At 37.6% G+C, this 17,857-nt stretch overlaps 1 protein-coding gene across 35 annotated transcripts in view; it reads right to left on the bottom strand.

The window, feature by feature from the left end:
- The window catches only part of RABGAP1L (RAB GTPase activating protein 1 like), an 831,104-nt gene that overhangs the window by 750,178 nt on the left and 63,069 nt on the right, over positions 1 to 17,857 (bottom strand). For all 35 annotated transcript variants that reach the window (XR_010157113.1, XR_010157108.1, XR_010157115.1 and 32 more), the window contains 2 exons: positions 9,250 to 9,460; positions 4,982 to 5,156 (listed from right to left, as the gene is read on the bottom strand). Coding sequence is in view for 24 of the 35 variants with exons in the window: in XM_054673497.1 (XP_054529472.1) it covers positions 4,982 to 5,156; positions 9,250 to 9,460 (386 nt within the window). In the remaining 11 variants the exon portion in view is untranslated. The remainder of the gene's footprint in view (positions 1 to 4,981; positions 5,157 to 9,249; positions 9,461 to 17,857) is intronic.

Consider the following 17,857-nt stretch of genomic DNA (forward strand, 5'->3'; position numbering starts at 1 on the left):
AGATTACTTATAATACCTAATAGAATATAAATGCTATGTGAATGGTTTTTATACTGTATCTTTTAGGGACTAATGACAAGGAAAAAAGGCTATAGATATTCAGTACAGATGAAACCATACATTTTTATCAAATATTTTAAAGCCATGGTTAGTTGACTCCATGGATGTAGAATCCACAAATATAGTGGGCTAACTGTACATCAAGAAAGGAAATTAAAAACACATACCATGGCAAACACTTCAATACATGTCACACTTATTAAAACACATACACACAAATAGTCTTGAATGGGCATTTCTTTGCAGAAGGAAAAGGTTTATTGATAAATAATACAATCTTTCTCCAGAAAACAGTATCTATAGAAAATACCAAACACAATACTGTATATCTGTTTGAGTTTGTTGCTGTTGTTTTTGAAGAGGCAGGGAGGAGAGCACATGTAGATATCTGGAATGAAGATACACCAAAATCTTAACTGCGGCGGAATTTTAAGCACCTTTTATTTTCTTTTTTATTTCAATATTTTCCAAATTCTCAAATATGTATTACATCTTAAAAGTCCAAACACTGTTATTAAGTAACAAAGGTATTTATTTAAAATAAATAACATAGCTAGTTTCTCCAAGATGAAGTCTTTTCATTAATACTGGTGAAAGATAACTCACTCTTTTGGAAACACCATATATCAAGAAAATGTTCACCCAAGGCCAGGCATGGTGGCTCACACCTGTAATCCCAGCACTTTGGGAGGCTGAGGCAGGTGGATCATTTGAGGTCAGGAGTTCAAGACCAGCCTGGCCAACATGGTGAAACCCCGTCTCTACTAAAAACGCAAAAATTAGCCAGGCGTGGTGGCATGTGCCTGTAATCCCAGCTACTCAGGAGGCTGAGGCAGAAGAATCGTTTGAACCCAGGAGGTAGAGATCATAGTGAGCCGAGATCACGCCACTGCACTCCAGCCTGGGAGACAGAGTGAGACTCTGCCTAAAAATAAAAAATAAAAAGTTCACCCAAGAAATAAATGTGAAAAATCATTCTATGAAAGGCACCTTGAAAGCTATGTATTAAAATTTTTAAAACAGCTAGCTCAAATACATTATTCATGGGAAGGAGCTCAAATAAGAGGCACATTACCAGGAAACTTTTTTAAAATCATAAAAATCAATTGATTTAAGGAAAACACTAACAAGATAACTTCGAATTATCTTCCAAAATGAGGCATTTAGCTAACATACCAATTAAATAAATACTTGTTTAGAAATGATATTTTCCACTGGGTGCGGTGGCTCACGCCTGTAATCCCAGCACTTTGGGAAGCGCAGGCAGGTGGGTCACCTGAGGTCAGGAGTTTGAGAGCAGCCTGACCAACATGGTGCAACCCTGTCTCTACTAAAAATACAAAATTATCCAGGTGTGGTGATGCATGCTTGTAATCCCAACTACTTGGGAAGCTGAGGCTGGAGAATCACTTGAACCCAAGAGGTGGAGGTTGCAGTAAGTCGAGATCACGCCATTGCACTCCAGCCTTGACAACAAGAGTGAAACTCCATCTCAAAGAAAAAGAAATTTTCCCATGCAAGGAACAGGTTTTCTTTTATACAGTGTCATATCTGCAACCCCAAGAAAAAACAATGCAATAAGAATAAGTATCTTCCCAATGATGCCCTTGATATTTATCAAGAAGTATCTCTGAATGCCTTTAACACCAGATGACAAAAAACATGCTTCCATAATGTAACACTCAGAGTTTCTAATACTGAATAGTATCCTAAAACACACAAATATCATCAAAATCTGCTTTGCATAGAATGGTTACACTGGCTAGTAGAAATAAAATCTTTAAAAGACTCAAAACTTTAAAAGTATCTTTTGAAAGTTTTATATAATATATCCAAAAAGATGTGACAAGAACAGGTGCCTCCTTGTATTTTTTTCACTACACTTTCTGATACCTTGCTTGGTCTGCAATTCTTCAGCAGAAGCCTAGCATATCATTCTCCTTATACAAAGATCATTGACCTCAAGATACTTCTGGTTGGATTGTCCAACTCTTTTGCCATAGATTATTGAAATCTACTCCAGCACGGTCCTGCAGAAGCACATCCAAGTGTTGCAAGTCAAATGTGTCCTAACCCTTCTGTAGGACCTCCCAATCCTTGTGTCACAGGTGTTCAAGAGGGCCATCACCCTCACTGGGATTCCCTTCTACCATTGTTGATGCCTGCAGTTTGAGGGATTTTATAGTGAAATAAGCATCACAGTGACAGTAGTGGCAGCCATGCTGCTACTCCTGCTTCAGAAATCTTCCTTTAACGACAAACCTCTTCAGCTCTCATCCACGAACTCTGCGAAAATAAAAATAAAAAATAAATTTGTGGCATTGCTGCACAGTACATACTTAAGCAGTAAGAATGTTTGTCAGCTGGTTCCTGAACTATCTGCCAACTGTTTGTGCCCATCAAGAGGGACTCAAATACTAACGACTAAAGGTGTTTATCAAAGAACAGAAAACTTCTGGGAACCAGACAACCGGATGACCAGTAAATGTAACTAGAAGACTTCAGATTAATTAAAACCATAATTATTTTGTAGGGCAGAGAGGAAGATGTTGGACATCTTCTGTAAAAGGGTCAGGTAAAATACAAAACGTAAATGGAATGCAAGCTATGTTACCAATAAATCCCTTTATAAAACATAACTAAAATACAAAAATCCACATTTGTGTTTTATAATATGTAAGCAACAGGAAAGTTGTTACTGAAAACTGTATGGCTCTTCAAAGTCAAAGACTTCAACTTAAAACCCAGCTCTATCACCCAGTCTCTTAGCCACAGGATAAACAAAGGGTAACCAAACAATTTATCATCCAAACCACAACACTTTTGAGAGTAAAAATGAGGGTATTAGTAAAAACCTGGACAATAAGCATAAAATAGAACTGCTCCAGGCAAAGAGAAACATAAAGTCACTCGTCTAATAAGTCCAACCTGGTCACGGGCTGTTATGAGTATCAAATGAATGCTTAGCACAGTGCCTGGCATAAGCTCTCTATTTATATTGGGTTATTCCTCATTTAGAACTGATGTCTCATTCATTACCTGGAGGAGGATTTTTAAAATCTTTTTAAAAAGAAATAATGTCTCATAATAAGGTTTAATGACCACTGTCATGTATTTCTCCTTCAAACAATATATTTTACCACTAATGCCCCCATAATGTAATACTTTCTAAAATGCACTCAAAAAATTAAATAATAGATGGAGATAATTTTCTTACAACGTGCAATGGAAAAAATATGCTCTATAGAAATAGCATTTAATACTATATCCAAAATGGTCTGGCCAAGAATTTCCCAGGGTTTCTTCCACTACTTACCTACCATGATAAGCTCTCAAAAATAAACACTTCCCCTACTCTAAACCCAAGTGAATGCTACAATCCAAAAGACAGTTTCATACCATTAGTTATGGAAACCTCTTGCAGCAATTCAGTATCCTTCTGCAGCAGCATTTCTCTCTCTCCAAGCAGCAGATTTTCCAGGTCTTCAAAGCTCATTTCCTTGCTGTTGAGCTCCAGTGATTCGGAAATCACACAGGTGGGTTAAATGATGGCTGCCAACATGAAATGCCAGGATTCTACCATCTGCTTCCCCACCTCTGTAGTGGAGTTCGTAAGGATCAGAAATAGCCCCCCTCATTCACAGAAACATACATATTCCTTCAGCATATTTATATTCACTGTCTACTATATGCTAGGCACACTAGCAGCATACTTACACTCATTCACTCTCCTGTCTATCAGACCATTTTGAACAAGAAGTCAGTATACACATAGATATGTAAGTGCTGGGAAAAAAATAGATAAAGCCTTATCTAAAAAACAAAACACAAAACTTCAACTTCTTTCAGAAGGCATGGGTTCTGATAGAGAATTTCTACAGTTACAATCTAAATTATATGTGTCTGTGCATGTTCAGTTTAGTGTAAAGCAAACTGATCACCAGGGCACAAGAACTGACATAGCCATCATGCTTTGTATCAAACTCACAGAAATCCACATTTCCATTAATTCCCATTTTGTGGCCAGAAATAAACTCAAAACTCCTGTTAATAGAATGATTTATTCATGTTTCATGATAGAGGCTAGAATAACTATTGCTTTCAGCATTTTCTGCTGATAATTTATTTTGTCACAAGCAAACATACCTGAGACATTGCCATCCACACCCATTTATGAATGCCTTTGAAATGGTTTTAAGTACTAAGTGTCTAACAGTGCAACATTTTAAAATTGGGGATAATTCAACAGAAGTAGAAAAGATTTCCCTATGTAATTAACTGCATTTAATCTAAACCATTTCTCCTAACAATAATCTACCAATTAATAATTTCTATAAAAAAACTTACTAGCATTTTCAAAGGACTACAAGTTGTTATACCTGCTTTATGTGAGCATTTGTAATTTTATTTAAGCCAGTTCTCTGGAGCAAAATATAGCCTCTGAGCAAGAAAGCACAAAACAAATAATCATCAATGAAAACCACAGAGATTGATAAAATAATCTTAATGCAATATCTAAATGAAAGCAATATGCAACTATCAAGCCCATCAGAGAAACAGGTATCGTTATAGGCACTTTTTAAAATCACATGGACCAATCTACTAGGGCAAAATAATAAGAGAGCTGCAAAAATAGTCTCCCTTCTGAGCATAAGCAATTTACTACCATGGTAAGGTGGAAAGGCATCCCATCCAGTTGTATTTTTCTACGACAACTGCTAAGCTGTGAGAGTGCCCTACCTACGCAGATATACCAGACTTGGCTTTCCACATTCAGTTTTATGTCATTACAAATATTAATTTTGTCTTTAGAAATATACTCCAAATTTATGTAACATATTTATACAACAGTGAAATTAGAGCTCAAAAATATTACCCTAATTCATCTCTGTAGCAAATTGCTATACTATATTATACTTACTGCCTCTTTAATTTCACAGGAGAAAACATGTATCTGAAATTCTTCTGAACCATGGGAACTCTCTGTAAATGCAAAGCAATTGCTCTCTGTTGTTCCGTCATGTCCACGTGCACAGAATAACACCTTATAGATTGGAAAAGATGCTATCTCCACATTGCTGGATTGGTCTATAATTCTGTAGAACAGTAATGAAACATTAGATAAAATATTAATTCTCGAAGAACAAAGACATATTTCCAGTTAGGTTTTTTTTTTTTTTTAAAAAAAAGAACAAATAGTTTTACTATGACAATATATGATATATAAACATAACTATCTTTTTTGTTTTGTTTTGTTTTGTTTGAAACAGAGTTTTGCTCTTTCCCCCAGGCTGGAGTGAAGTGGCCCAATCTTGGCTCATTGCAACCTCCACCTCCCGAGTTCAAGCGATTCTCCTGCTTCAACCTCCCAAGTACCTGGGATAACAGGTGCCTGCCATCACACCCGGCTAATTTTTGTATTTCTTGTAGAGACAGGGTTTTGCCATGTTAGCCAGGCTAGCCTTGAACTCCTGACCGCAGGTGATCCACCCCGCGTTGGCCTCCCAAAGTGCTAGGATTATAGGCGTGAGCCCCCGCATCTGGCCAAACATAACTATCTTAAAAATCACAAAAATAAACTGGAACTAACAATGCAAGAGAGAACAACTTGTCTTCATATTCACAACACACACACACACACAAACACACACATACACACAAATTCTTTATTATCTTCTCACAATTTCTTCATTCTTGTGTTTCCTATGATCCAACTCATTTATTCCAAAGCTAAGTATACATGCCTGGTAACATCTCTATCACCCATCCCTAAATCTAGTCTTTTTCAGTTATGGCAAAAGGAATGTCAGTCTAGAATAGTATAGACTATTCCTAGAGAGCCCACTTCTATACAGAGCAGCACCTATTAGTTTATCTAAGCCCTAATTCATTGTTCAACTGAGGCCCTTTCTACCACAGAAAAGGTCAGGTGGTTCCAAAGATGAATTCAACAACGCAATACAAAAGCTGAAAGGCGTCTGGGATTTGGAAGCAAATAATTCTCTGACTTTCCCTACACAAATCCTAAGTCCTGGCTGGGCGCAGTGGCTCACGCCTGTAATCCCAGCACTTTAGGAGGTCGAGATGGGTGGATCACTTGAGGTCAGGAGTTCAAGACCAGTCTGACCAACACAGTGAAATCCCATCTCTACTGATAAATACAAAAATCAGCCAGGCATGGCGGTGGGAACCTGTATTCCCAGCTATTCAGGAGGCTGAGGTATGAGAATCGCTTGAACCCAGGAGGCAGATGTTTCAGTGCGCCAAGATCGTGCCACTGCACTCCAGCCTGGGCAACAGAGTGAAACTGTGTCTCAAAAACAAAAACAAAAACAAAAACAAAACAAAACAAAACAAAGCCTAAGTCCTGGACTGATCTACACATTCAAGACCCCTTCAAGATCTCAAATTTAGAAACTGAGGGTAAGGGGACAACCCCAGGAATAAAGAGGCAAGTCAAAACACTAAATCTCTGTCAAGGTGTGTTTGGCAAATCGAAGCTAAACAGATAGCATAGAAGACACTTTGAAAACAATTTTTCTTTAAAAAGACATTTTGACATTTTTAGACGATAACATATAAACAATATACATGCAAACCCTTTCCTGAAAAATTCAAAGCATTTTTACCAAAATTTTCTAAATTTATATTGCCATTATTTTGGTACTTGGAACTTAGCAAAAGTTTTCCCACATTCTAAACTTTAGAGAATGAAGCAAATCAGAAAGGGTTTTTAAAAGATTAAAGCAACTTTCAGAGAATATTCCAGGCTCCAGACAAATTCAACCTCATTTCCTTGACCTGGTCTGCTTATTTGTTCATTCAGCAAATATTTGCTAAAATCTTGCAATGAATCACTTACTTCCCTAGCCACTGAAGCTACAGCAGGGAAAAATATAAAGAAACTATTCTCACAAGCTTATAATCTAGTGAGGAAGATATCCAATAAACCAATAAGCAAATAAATATAATATCAATTCAAAGAAAAGTGCTATGAAGGAAAAAAAAAAAAAGGCCCAGTATGAGGAAAGAGAGTTACATGATATAACCAAGGAAGGCTTCTTATGATAAAATGTTTACTAAGATGAAACAAAAAGCATTGGAAAATCAGGGAAAGATTTACTTAGGGAGTATAAAGATAATATGCCAAGGTCCTGGGGCGGGAAATATGACCGGTAAGTCCTATAAGAATGAATACAGAGGCTAGTATAACTGGAATGTAGTGAATGAAGACAGAGAAAGGGAGAGGAAAGTGGTACTAATAATGCAAGTAAACAAATTATCTTCATATTCTTGCACATCTTACACACATACACACAAATGTGCATCTTCTTTTGATGAATGAAGAGAGAGAAGGGAGGAGGGAGACAGAAGGACAGAAAGAGAGAGAGAAGGGAGTCCTCTTGAATAAGATTAGTATCCTTATAAAAGAAACCCCAGAGAGCTCTTACACTCTCTTCCACCATGTAAGAACACATGAACCAGGAAGCAGGCCCTCACCAGACACCAAATATGCTGGAGCTTTGATCTAGGAACTCCCAACCACGAGAACTGTGAAAAATAATTATCTGTTGTATGTAAACCACCAGTCTATGGCAGTTTGTTACAGCAGCCCAAACAGGCTAAAAAGAAAAGAAGGAAGGACAAAGAGGGGAAGAACAAGTTGGAGCAGTAGGTCAACAGTGCCTAACCATGATAAGGATTTCAAATATAACCACAAGTGTGACTGAGGGAAAGGCTGAATGTAGGAGAATAACATTATCTGACTTTTTTTTTTTTTTTTTTGAGACGGCGTCTTGCTCTGTCGCCCAGGCTGGAGCGCAGTGGCGCGATCTCCTGGGTTCACACCATTCTCCTGCCTCAACCTCCCGAGTAGCTGGGACTACAGGCGCCCGCCACCACGCCCAGCTAATTTTTTGTATTTTTAGTAGAGACGGGGTTTCACCGTGTTAGCCAGGATGGTCTCGATCTCCTGACCTCGTGATCCACCCACCTCGGCCTCCCAAAGTGCTGGGATTACAGGCGTGAGCCACTGCGCCCGGCCACTTTTTTTTTTTTTAATTGAGATGGGGTCTCTGTCACCCAGACTGGAGTGCAGTGGCATGATCTCGGCTCACCGCAACCTCCATCTCCCGAGTTTGAGCGATTCTCCTGCCTCAGCCTCCCAAGCAGCTGGGATTACAGGCGTGCGCCACCACACGTGGCAAATTTTTGTATTATTTTGCCCAGGCTGGTTTCGAACTCCTGACCTCAAGTGATTCACCCACCTCAGCCTCCCAAAGTGCTGGGATTGCAGGTGTGAGCCACCACACCTGGCCCTGACTTACATTTAAAGAAACTAAAGGTTCAGCTGACGTAATGTATTATTCCTAATTAAGCATAAGAGGAAAAAGCCATTTTGCTTCTTTCCAGTCTAATGTAAATAACTTAAAATCTATGGCTCACTCCAGTTTCTTTCAACCACTATTACTTCAGAAGCTGAAGGCAGATTTTTATGCTCATTCAGGATAGAGAAATAAATATTACAAGTATTTTTACAGTTTTATTTCTATTTATAATATTCTAAGCGTAATTGTTGATATGGGTTTGGATCTGCGGCTCCATCTAAATCTCATGTCAAATTGTAATCTCCAATGTTGGAGGTGGGGCCTGGTGAAAGGTGATTGGATCATGGGAGCAATTTCTTATGAATGGTTTAGCACCATCCCCTCGGTGCTGTTCTCATGATAGCTGTTCTCATGAAACCTGGTTGTTTAAAAGTGTGTGGCACCTCCCCCTTCTCTCTCTTGCTCCTGCTCCTGCCACGTAAGACAATTCTGCTTCCCCTTGCCTTCTGCCATGATTGTAAGTTTCCTGAGGCCTCCCCTCCTGAGGCCTCCCTCCCAGAAGCTGAGCAGATGGCCAGCATCATGTTTCCTATACACCCTGCAGAACCAAGAGCCAGTTAAACCTCTTCTCTTTATCAATTATCCAATCTCAGATATTTCTTTATTGCAGTGCAAGAATAGACTAATACAATTGTTCAAATGCCCCTTTCAAACAATGAACACAGTCTAAGCCTAAATATGTTTACTCTGCATGTCTACAGTGTGAGTTCACAGTAAGTTCTACACCTGATGATGCTATAACATCTTCACCACCACCCAAAAGACTTAATACGTGTCTAAAGAAAAACATATTAGAGCTTACCTCACAGAACCTTCTGGAACATTTGGTACATACAGGGTAACAGGAAAGGGGTATTGACTGGAAGATTTCATGGTTGCCATTGCCCGTAAAGCCTCTACTTCATTACGTGGGGAAGAAACGTTCATACATCCTAAGTAGGTCAGTTTATTAAATAAAACACTATCTTCTTCAGGTAGTCCACCTGGAGAAGATGGTCTGGGTGTAGAAATTTCTGAAGAAACAAAAAAAGAAACACTCAAAAGTCATTGCAAAACTCCACCATCATTATAATCTTGCCAATGCCCAAAAAGAAATGAAATATTTCAAACAAAATCTAGGTCTCTCTGTATTTTCACTCCTTTTATATTTTAAATTTTTAGGATTTAAAATCTAGGATTCTAGGATTTTATAATCCTAAATCTTATGTCAGAGTTCCAGAGCCAGCCATTTCATACTTTCGAATCTCTCAAAATATTATCTTACTTAGCTATAAGTTCTTCAGATGAGAGAAAAAATTTAAGCTTTATATTAAAAAAACTCAAAAAGATAGAGTACAAGTATGTAAAAGAACAACAGAACCTCTGGTCTCCAAACTGACTATGCCAAAGCAAAAGATAAGCTTGGGAACCGAGTCACGCAATACTGCCTTCTTTTTGTTCCCAGATAGCTGTAAATTCACAACCCTGTGTCATAGCCTTATCCATATGCCAGGTTCCCACAACGATAGAAGGGCACATATCTCCCCAGATGGCTTCCCTCACAGATTACTCACAAGGAATTTCCGTGTGAGCCCCTAAATCATTTAAGATATGTATCCTCCCTATAAACTAGCTCTAAAGCTGAGTTCTGTCAAATCTCATCCTCACAATGTCAATTATCAGCTTATCTTCACAGACACAGGACAAGACCAGAAATCGTCCCTTCACCTACACTAAGATGAATGCATAATTGACTTTCTTCTTTTTTATTCTTTTTTTTATTATACTTTAAGTTTTAGGGTACATGTGCACAACGTGCAGGTTTGTTACATACGTATATATGTGCCATGTTGGTGTGCTGCATCCATTAACTCATCATTTAACATTAGGTATATCTCCTAATGCTATCCCTCCCCCCTCCCCCCACCTCACAACATGCCCCGGTGTGTGATGTTTCCCTTCCTGTGTCCATGTGTTCTCATTGTTCAATTCCCACCTATGAGTGAGAACATGCGGTGTTTGGTTTTTTGTCCTTGCGATAGTTTGCTGAGAATGATGGTTTCCAGCTTCATCCATGTCCCTACAAAGGACATGAACTCATCATTTTTATGGCTTCATAGTATTCCATGGTGTATATGTGCCACATTTTCTTAATCCAGTCTATCATTGTTGGACATTTGGGTTGGTTCCACAATGAGATACCATCTCACACCAGTTAGAATGGTGATCATTAAAAAGTCAGGAAACAGCAAGTGCTGGAGAGGATGTGGAGAAATAGGAACACTTTTACACTGTTGGCGGGACTGTAAACTAGTTCAACCATTGTGGAAGTCAGTGTGGCGATTCCTCAGGGATCTAGAACTAGAAATACCATTTGACCCAGCCATCCCATTACTGGGTATATACCCAAAGGACTATAAATCATGCTGCTATAAAGACACATGCACACGTATGTTTATAGCAGCACTATTCACAATAGCAAAGACTTGGAACCAACCCAAATGACTTTTTCCTCTACTCCCTCTTTTCACATGTAAAGTGTAGATTTATTGAGGCTAGTCAGAGCCTCACAAGAATGCAACCATTTGCCTCACTGCCTACCTTTCCCTCTTTTTTAACCTGTGCTTGCCCTTTCCCCCTTTAAACACCGAAATTTCCAAAACCCCTCTAGAAAAGCACAGGTCTCAACTGTTCCTGTGGCTTGTTTTTCCCAGGCACATACTAAACCCTTGACTAAGTAAACCTCTATGGATTGAGACCTGCCACTTTTTGGTTAACAAGTTTATAGAACAATAAGGAGGAAAAACTATACTAAAGATACTGTGAATTAGCCCCAAAATAATGAGGATTAAACAAAAGTAAATCAGCTAAAAGTTTCTCTTGACTGTAAAGATCCTTCACTGCACCACATTTATTAAGCAGCCTAACTTCCTAAGCAAAAACAAGCAATGTTAAAATGTTACATCTCATACCAACAACAAGTGTCAAGCTCCTTATTTCCCTCATTCCTGGCTTGCTGGCTTCTATGAACTATATAAGTATTCCAATGGAATTTTTTTCCTCAAAATAATTATTTTTGATGAATGAATCTACGATTGCTCCGCCCAATTCCATCCCCGTCATAATGAATTTCTTAAAAAAAAAAAAACTGTTCATTTTATTCTAAGAACAGCAGGCAGCAAAGGTCCAATTGTGGTTAGAGAGCATCCATCTCCGTGTATCAGGTAGTATAACATTCTCCCTTCATGCCCCTACCTAAAATCCACATTCTGCTTGGCTTCCCCGCTGTTACCTACATTCATGCTGCACAAAATTAAGCATACATGTATCACTTGAACTAGGTCCTTGCAACATTTTCAAACTGCCATTACCAGGATTCCTCTTGTAGGATAGGATTTTAATAAATAATTCACAAAAGCCATTTCAAATTCCCCAACTGCAGCTCCTAAATATTATACTAAAATATGCAACTTCACCACTGACTTTTTTGTTAAGGAACTAAAGCCATTCAAAATGAACTACTTCATCTACCATGTTCTTCAACCACTGAAACATGTTTTTCTCCCTTTTTCAGTCAGTTCAATATAATGTATTTCAAAAGGGATAAATAAAAAACTACAAATACATTTTAATATGTTTAAATTACTTTGTATTATATTATTATATACATGTATGTTTTTACATACTTTTCTTAATGTAACAAGCACTTATGCAGCAACAATAAGACTGATGAGCCTGGGTGATTACGTAGTTCAAGTGGTCTAACATGTGTAACTAGAGTCTTAAAAACAGAAAAAATATAAGATGAATGTGAACAAGGGAGAAACAACAAAAAATAATATAAATAAAAAGAGAAAAGAGGAGGCCAAAAAGAAGTTGTTTGAAGAGGTATTTTACAAACCTGTGTAACCCAAGATTCATGACTCTACAGATTCCAAATATAAAACAGTACAGAAACTGATCCAAAAATAAGAAATGATAAAATAGGCAAAGAAGGCCTATACAACGACTATTATAAATATGATCAAGGATTTAAAGATAAACATCTAACAAAATAAGAAGAAAAATGAAAGACATAAAAAAGAACCAAAAGAAATTCTAGAGCTGAAAAAATACAAGATCTGCAGTAAAATATTCCCCAGGTGAATATAACAGCAGTTTCTAAATTGCAGAAGAGGAATGCTAAAGGAAGTTCCTTGGGCTACAGGAAAATGATACAGAGAAAACTGAAGAGCACGAGAAGTTAAATATGAGAAAAAGACCTATTCCTTGCTCTTTAATTTCTTCAAAATATAACAGACTAAAGCAAAAAAAAAAAAAAAAAAAAAACAGTATTTTGTAGAACTTCTAACATACGTATTAGCAAAATGAATGAGAGCAGAAGCATAAAATCTAGAAGGTAACAAAAGATCCTTACAATGTACATAAAGTGTTATGATATTATTAGAATGTACATGAGTTAAAGACTTGAGTTATAAACTCCAGAGCAAATACTAAAATAATAAGACAAAATTATATAGCTAATGTGCCAATAATGGAGATAAAATAGAACATTAAAAATAACCTAAAGGCAGGAAAGCAGGGGAAAAACAAGAACAGAAGAGACAGAGAAAAACAGCAAGAGAGTAAGTACACTTAGATCCAAATATATTTAAAATTACATTAAAGGTAAATGGTCAGCTGGGCGCAGTGACTCATGCCTGTAATCCCAGCACTTTGGGAGGCCCAGGCAGGCAGATCATGAGGTCAAGAGATGGAGACCATCCTGGCCAACAGGGTGAAACCCCATCTCTACAAAAAAAAAAAAAATTAGCTGGGCGTGGTGGCATGCACCTGTAGTCCCAGCTACTCAGGAGGCTGAGGCAGAAGAATTGCTTGAACTCAGGAGGTGGAGGTTGCAGTGAGCTGAGATCGTGCCATTGCACTCCAGCCTAGGCAACAAGAGTGAAACTCCATCTCAAAAAAAAAAAAAAAAAAAAAAGTAAATGGTCAGCTTTTTCTGTAATGGGTCATATGATAAATATTTTAGGTTTGGTGGGCCAAGAGACAAAATCTACAATATTATGCAAGTATTTATACAAGTGAGAAAAAAACCTTCCACAGATTTTTTGACAAAACTTAAAACTTAATTATGGATACTAAAATTTGAATTTCATATAAGCTTCATGTGTCACAATATTATTCTCCTTTTGATATGTTAGAGCCATTTAAAAATGTAAAAACCATTTTACTTTGCAAGCCACACCATAAACAAGTACGAAGTGGAATTTGGCTCACAGATAGTAGTTTACTTATGCTAGTCTAAACCCAACTAAAAGACTGAGATTGTTAAACTGGATTTTAAAAAGGTATCTACAATAAACACTCTTTAAAGATAAAAATAGATGAAAATTTTTTTAAAAAAAAAAGGAAAAAGAAAAATATATACCATGCAAATACTAATCATAAGAAACCAAAAGTGGCTATATTAATATAAGAAAAACTAGACTTCAGGACAAGGAATTTTAACAAAAAGAAAAGGGATATTTCACAATGCTAAAATGGTCAATTCATTAAGAAAACACAAAAATTCTAAGTGACTACGCCCTTAATAGCAGAACTTCAAAACAGCTGAAGCAAAAACAGACTCAAGATTATTGAACTGGACCAGTCAAATTGAAGTGATAAGCCTGTTACAATTTATCTCTCCCACTGTTATAAGTTATCTCTCCCACAGATTATACCTGAAAACTCTTGACAGAATATAAAAAGCAACGACCGGAGGACTCTTTCTTTCTTTTTTTATTGAGATTGGGTTTCGCTATGTTGCGCAGGCTGGTCTTGAACTCCTGAGCTCGAGTGATCCGCCCACTCTGGCTTCCCAAAGCGCTGGGATTACAGGCGTGAGCCACCACATCCAGCCTCTTTTTAAAAAGTAAATAGGAACAGCCAGATTGGAGAGGAAAGTGAAAATCTGAACCTCTATTACAGTGGTGAGTTTTCCATTTTTCTCATCATCACCTCCCAGTTTTGACCTAAGGGTGGTCCGAGTTGCAGAATAGCAGTAAGCAACAAAACAAAGAAATCCAATCTTTCCGGCCAAATAACAGAGAAGTCCCTGCAAACTAGAGAGTATCTGAGAAATCATACTTGTTTCTGTTTTGTTTTCTCTCCCAGTTCTACCACTAGCCCCGACCACAGAACTACCTGAAATGCTGGTAGTCGTGGTGGTACTGTAAGCATCTACAATCTGGAGGAAAAGAAATGTGTCTCAAAGGCTAAAATACCAAAGCAAAGAGGCCCCTATAACCCAAAAATGGAAAAGAAAAACTCTATTATTTTTGCCTCTCTTTTCTCTCACCACTTTGTCATAAAGTGCTCCAGACATATGATTCTGCAAAACGCACAAAGCAGCAAAAACTCTAAGAAAGAAACCTGTCTTTCTAACACAGGGGTAGAAGGAAAATGGCCCAAGGAAGACAGAGAGTGTAGGGAAATCTCAGAGAGGAGAGAGCTGAAGAAGATAATCCCCTAACTCTGTGTGTAAACTAGCAAACTGTGTATGCATGTGGAACAGACTGAAAAAGCACAGCAAAGGTTTTGAGAATTGAAAATACTTTGGAACCAGAAAGCAAGACAGATCTTGCAGTTTGGACACAACCAGGTGGAATGTCTGCTTTAAAAAAAAAAAGTCAACATTCTTCAGAGGATTTTAACAAGAAATAGTCTCAAAACATAAGATTCGAAAACTCTGGGAACAAGCCAATTACTCAACAAACATAAAAGGGTGATCTATTCTCAAGTGAAAAAATAATCCACAGACCAATCCCAAGATGTCCCAGTTGCTCCATAAATACTCCATAAAATAAACGTGAAAACACCTGTAATGAATAAAAATATCAAAACTATCCACAGAGAAACAAAAAAACTTTAAAAAACAACGTAAATTTAAAAACAGAAAAATACAATATCTAAAATTAAAAATTCATCAGATGATCTCAATAGCAGAATGGAGATTAACAAAGTAAAAAGTCAGTGAGCTTGAACACAGGGAAAACAATGAAAAGAGCCTAAGGAATTGTGAGAACGGTATGGAAATGTCTACCATTTTTGTCTACTGAGTCCCAGAAAAGAAAGAGATTAGTGTAGAAACAAAACAATTACCAAGAAATAATGGGTGAAAACTCCCAAATTTGGTTAAAGATATAAATTTACAGATTCAAGAATCTCAGTGATCCAAAAAACAAGATAAACTCAAAGAAAACCACACACAGATAATCAAACTGCTGAAAACAATGAAATAAAAGTACTGAAAGCAAAGAAAAATAACATATTACAAATAGGAGAACAATGATTCAAACCACTTCAGATTTGTTATCAGAAACAATGGAGACAAGAAGACACTAGAAAAGCATTTTTAAAGTGCTCAAGGAAATATACGTATGGCTGTTGAAAGCAAAATTATTAGACTGGTAGGTTTTTCAATGTATGTATATGTAATACATGTCAATATCAGGAATGAGAGGATATTAATACACATCCTGCAGACATTAAAAGGATAATAAGAGAATATTACTCTATAACAGAGAAACAACTCTATCCCCATACTTAGGTGAAATTGACCAATTACTTGAAAGATGAAAACACCAAAGTATACTCAAGAAGAAATAGATAACCCGAATGGTCTTTTGCACTCAGATTTAAAATTTTTTTTTGAGATGGAGTCTCACTCTGCTGCCCAGGCTGGAGTGCAGTGGTGTGATCTCGGCTCACTGCAACCTCCGCCTCCTGGGTTCAAGCCATTCTCCTGCCCAGATTATCAGCTGGGATTACAGGCATGAACCACCATGCCCAGCTAATTTTTGTATTTTAGTAGACACGGAGTCTCACCATGTTGGCCAGGCTGGTCTTGAACTCCTGACCTCAAGTAATCCACCCACCTTGGCCTCCCAAAGTGCTGGGATTACAGGTGTGAGCCACCATGCCCAGGCCAGACTTAAATGTTTCTATAATGATATGCAACTATCTTTTCCTTTTGTGATTTGGCTTTTCCTACCTTGACAATCACAAAAATATGCTCCATTGTTTTCTTCTTACAGGCTTATTTTTCACTTTAAATATCTGAATCACTAAAAATAATTTTTATGTACAACTAAGGAAACTAATTTTATTTTATTGCACTCAAAGATGCAACTGTCCCAACACTATTTACTGCATAGTTACCATTTCCCCCAGTGATATGTGAAGCGAATTCTGTCATATACTGAAATCCTTTATATACATAGGTTTGTTTCTGGTACCCTGTTCTAGTGATTCACTTCTATAACAAGCCAATATCACATTGGTTTAATCACTGTAACTCTGTAGTCTATCTTAATACATAATATTCTTTTTAAAAATTTTCTTAGCTACCTGTGTACCTCTACTTGTCCAGATACATTTCAGAATGTTTATAAAAATAACTGAAAATTTGAAATTCCCACCCAAGTTACAGACTAATTTGGAGATAAGTTACATCTTTTCAAGGTTGACTCCTATCAATCAACATGGCATCTCTCCCCATTCATTCAGGTGTTCATTTCCTTCAATAACATTTTATAATTTTATTAAAATTTTACATAAATTTTTGTTTCTTCCTTGTTACCTATTATTTTTGTTGGTATTATGAATGGCAATTTTATTTTCTACTGTTGGTGCTAACCTTCCTAAAAGTCGTTAAATCTTTTTTTTTTTTTTTTGAGATGGAGTCTCACTCTGTTGCCCAGGTTGGAGTGCAGTGGCATGATCTCAGTTCATTGCAACCTCCACCTCCTGGGTTCAAGTGACTTTTCTGCCTCAGCCTCCTGAGCAGCTGGAATTTCAAGTGTTCACCACCCTGCCCAGCTAATTTTTTTTTTTTTTTTTTTTTTTTTAAGACAGAGTCTCACTGTCATGCAGGCTGGAGTGCAATGGTGCAGTCTCGGCTCACTGCAACCTCTGCCTCCCGGGTTCAAGCGATTCTCTCGCCTCAGCCTCCTGAGTAGCTGGGACTACAGGCATGTGCTGCCACACCCAGTTAATTTTTGTATTTTTAGTAGAGACGGGGTTTCACTATATTAGCCAGGCTGGTCTGGAACTCCTGATCTCGTGACCTGCCCATCTTGGCCTCCCAAAGTGGTGGAATTACAGGCTTGAGCCACCCCGCCCAGCCATTTTTGTATTTTTAATAGAGACGGGGTTTTGCCATGTTGGCCAGGCTGGTCTCAAACTCCTGACTTCAAGTGATCTGCCCGCCTCACCCTCCCAAATTGCTGGGATTACAGGCATGAGCCACCATGCCTGGCAAAAAGTCTTTAAATCTAATAGCTTATCCATTCACTTTCTTAAATACTTTACCAATCATGAGAATTTTTTCACTTTTTTTCTAATCACACTTCATTTCTTTTTCCTGTCATCTTGCATTGGCTGGATTC

This window comes from Pan troglodytes, chromosome 1 (assembly GCF_028858775.2).
Source record: "Pan troglodytes isolate AG18354 chromosome 1, NHGRI_mPanTro3-v2.0_pri, whole genome shotgun sequence".
NCBI lineage: Eukaryota > Metazoa > Chordata > Mammalia > Primates > Hominidae > Pan > Pan troglodytes.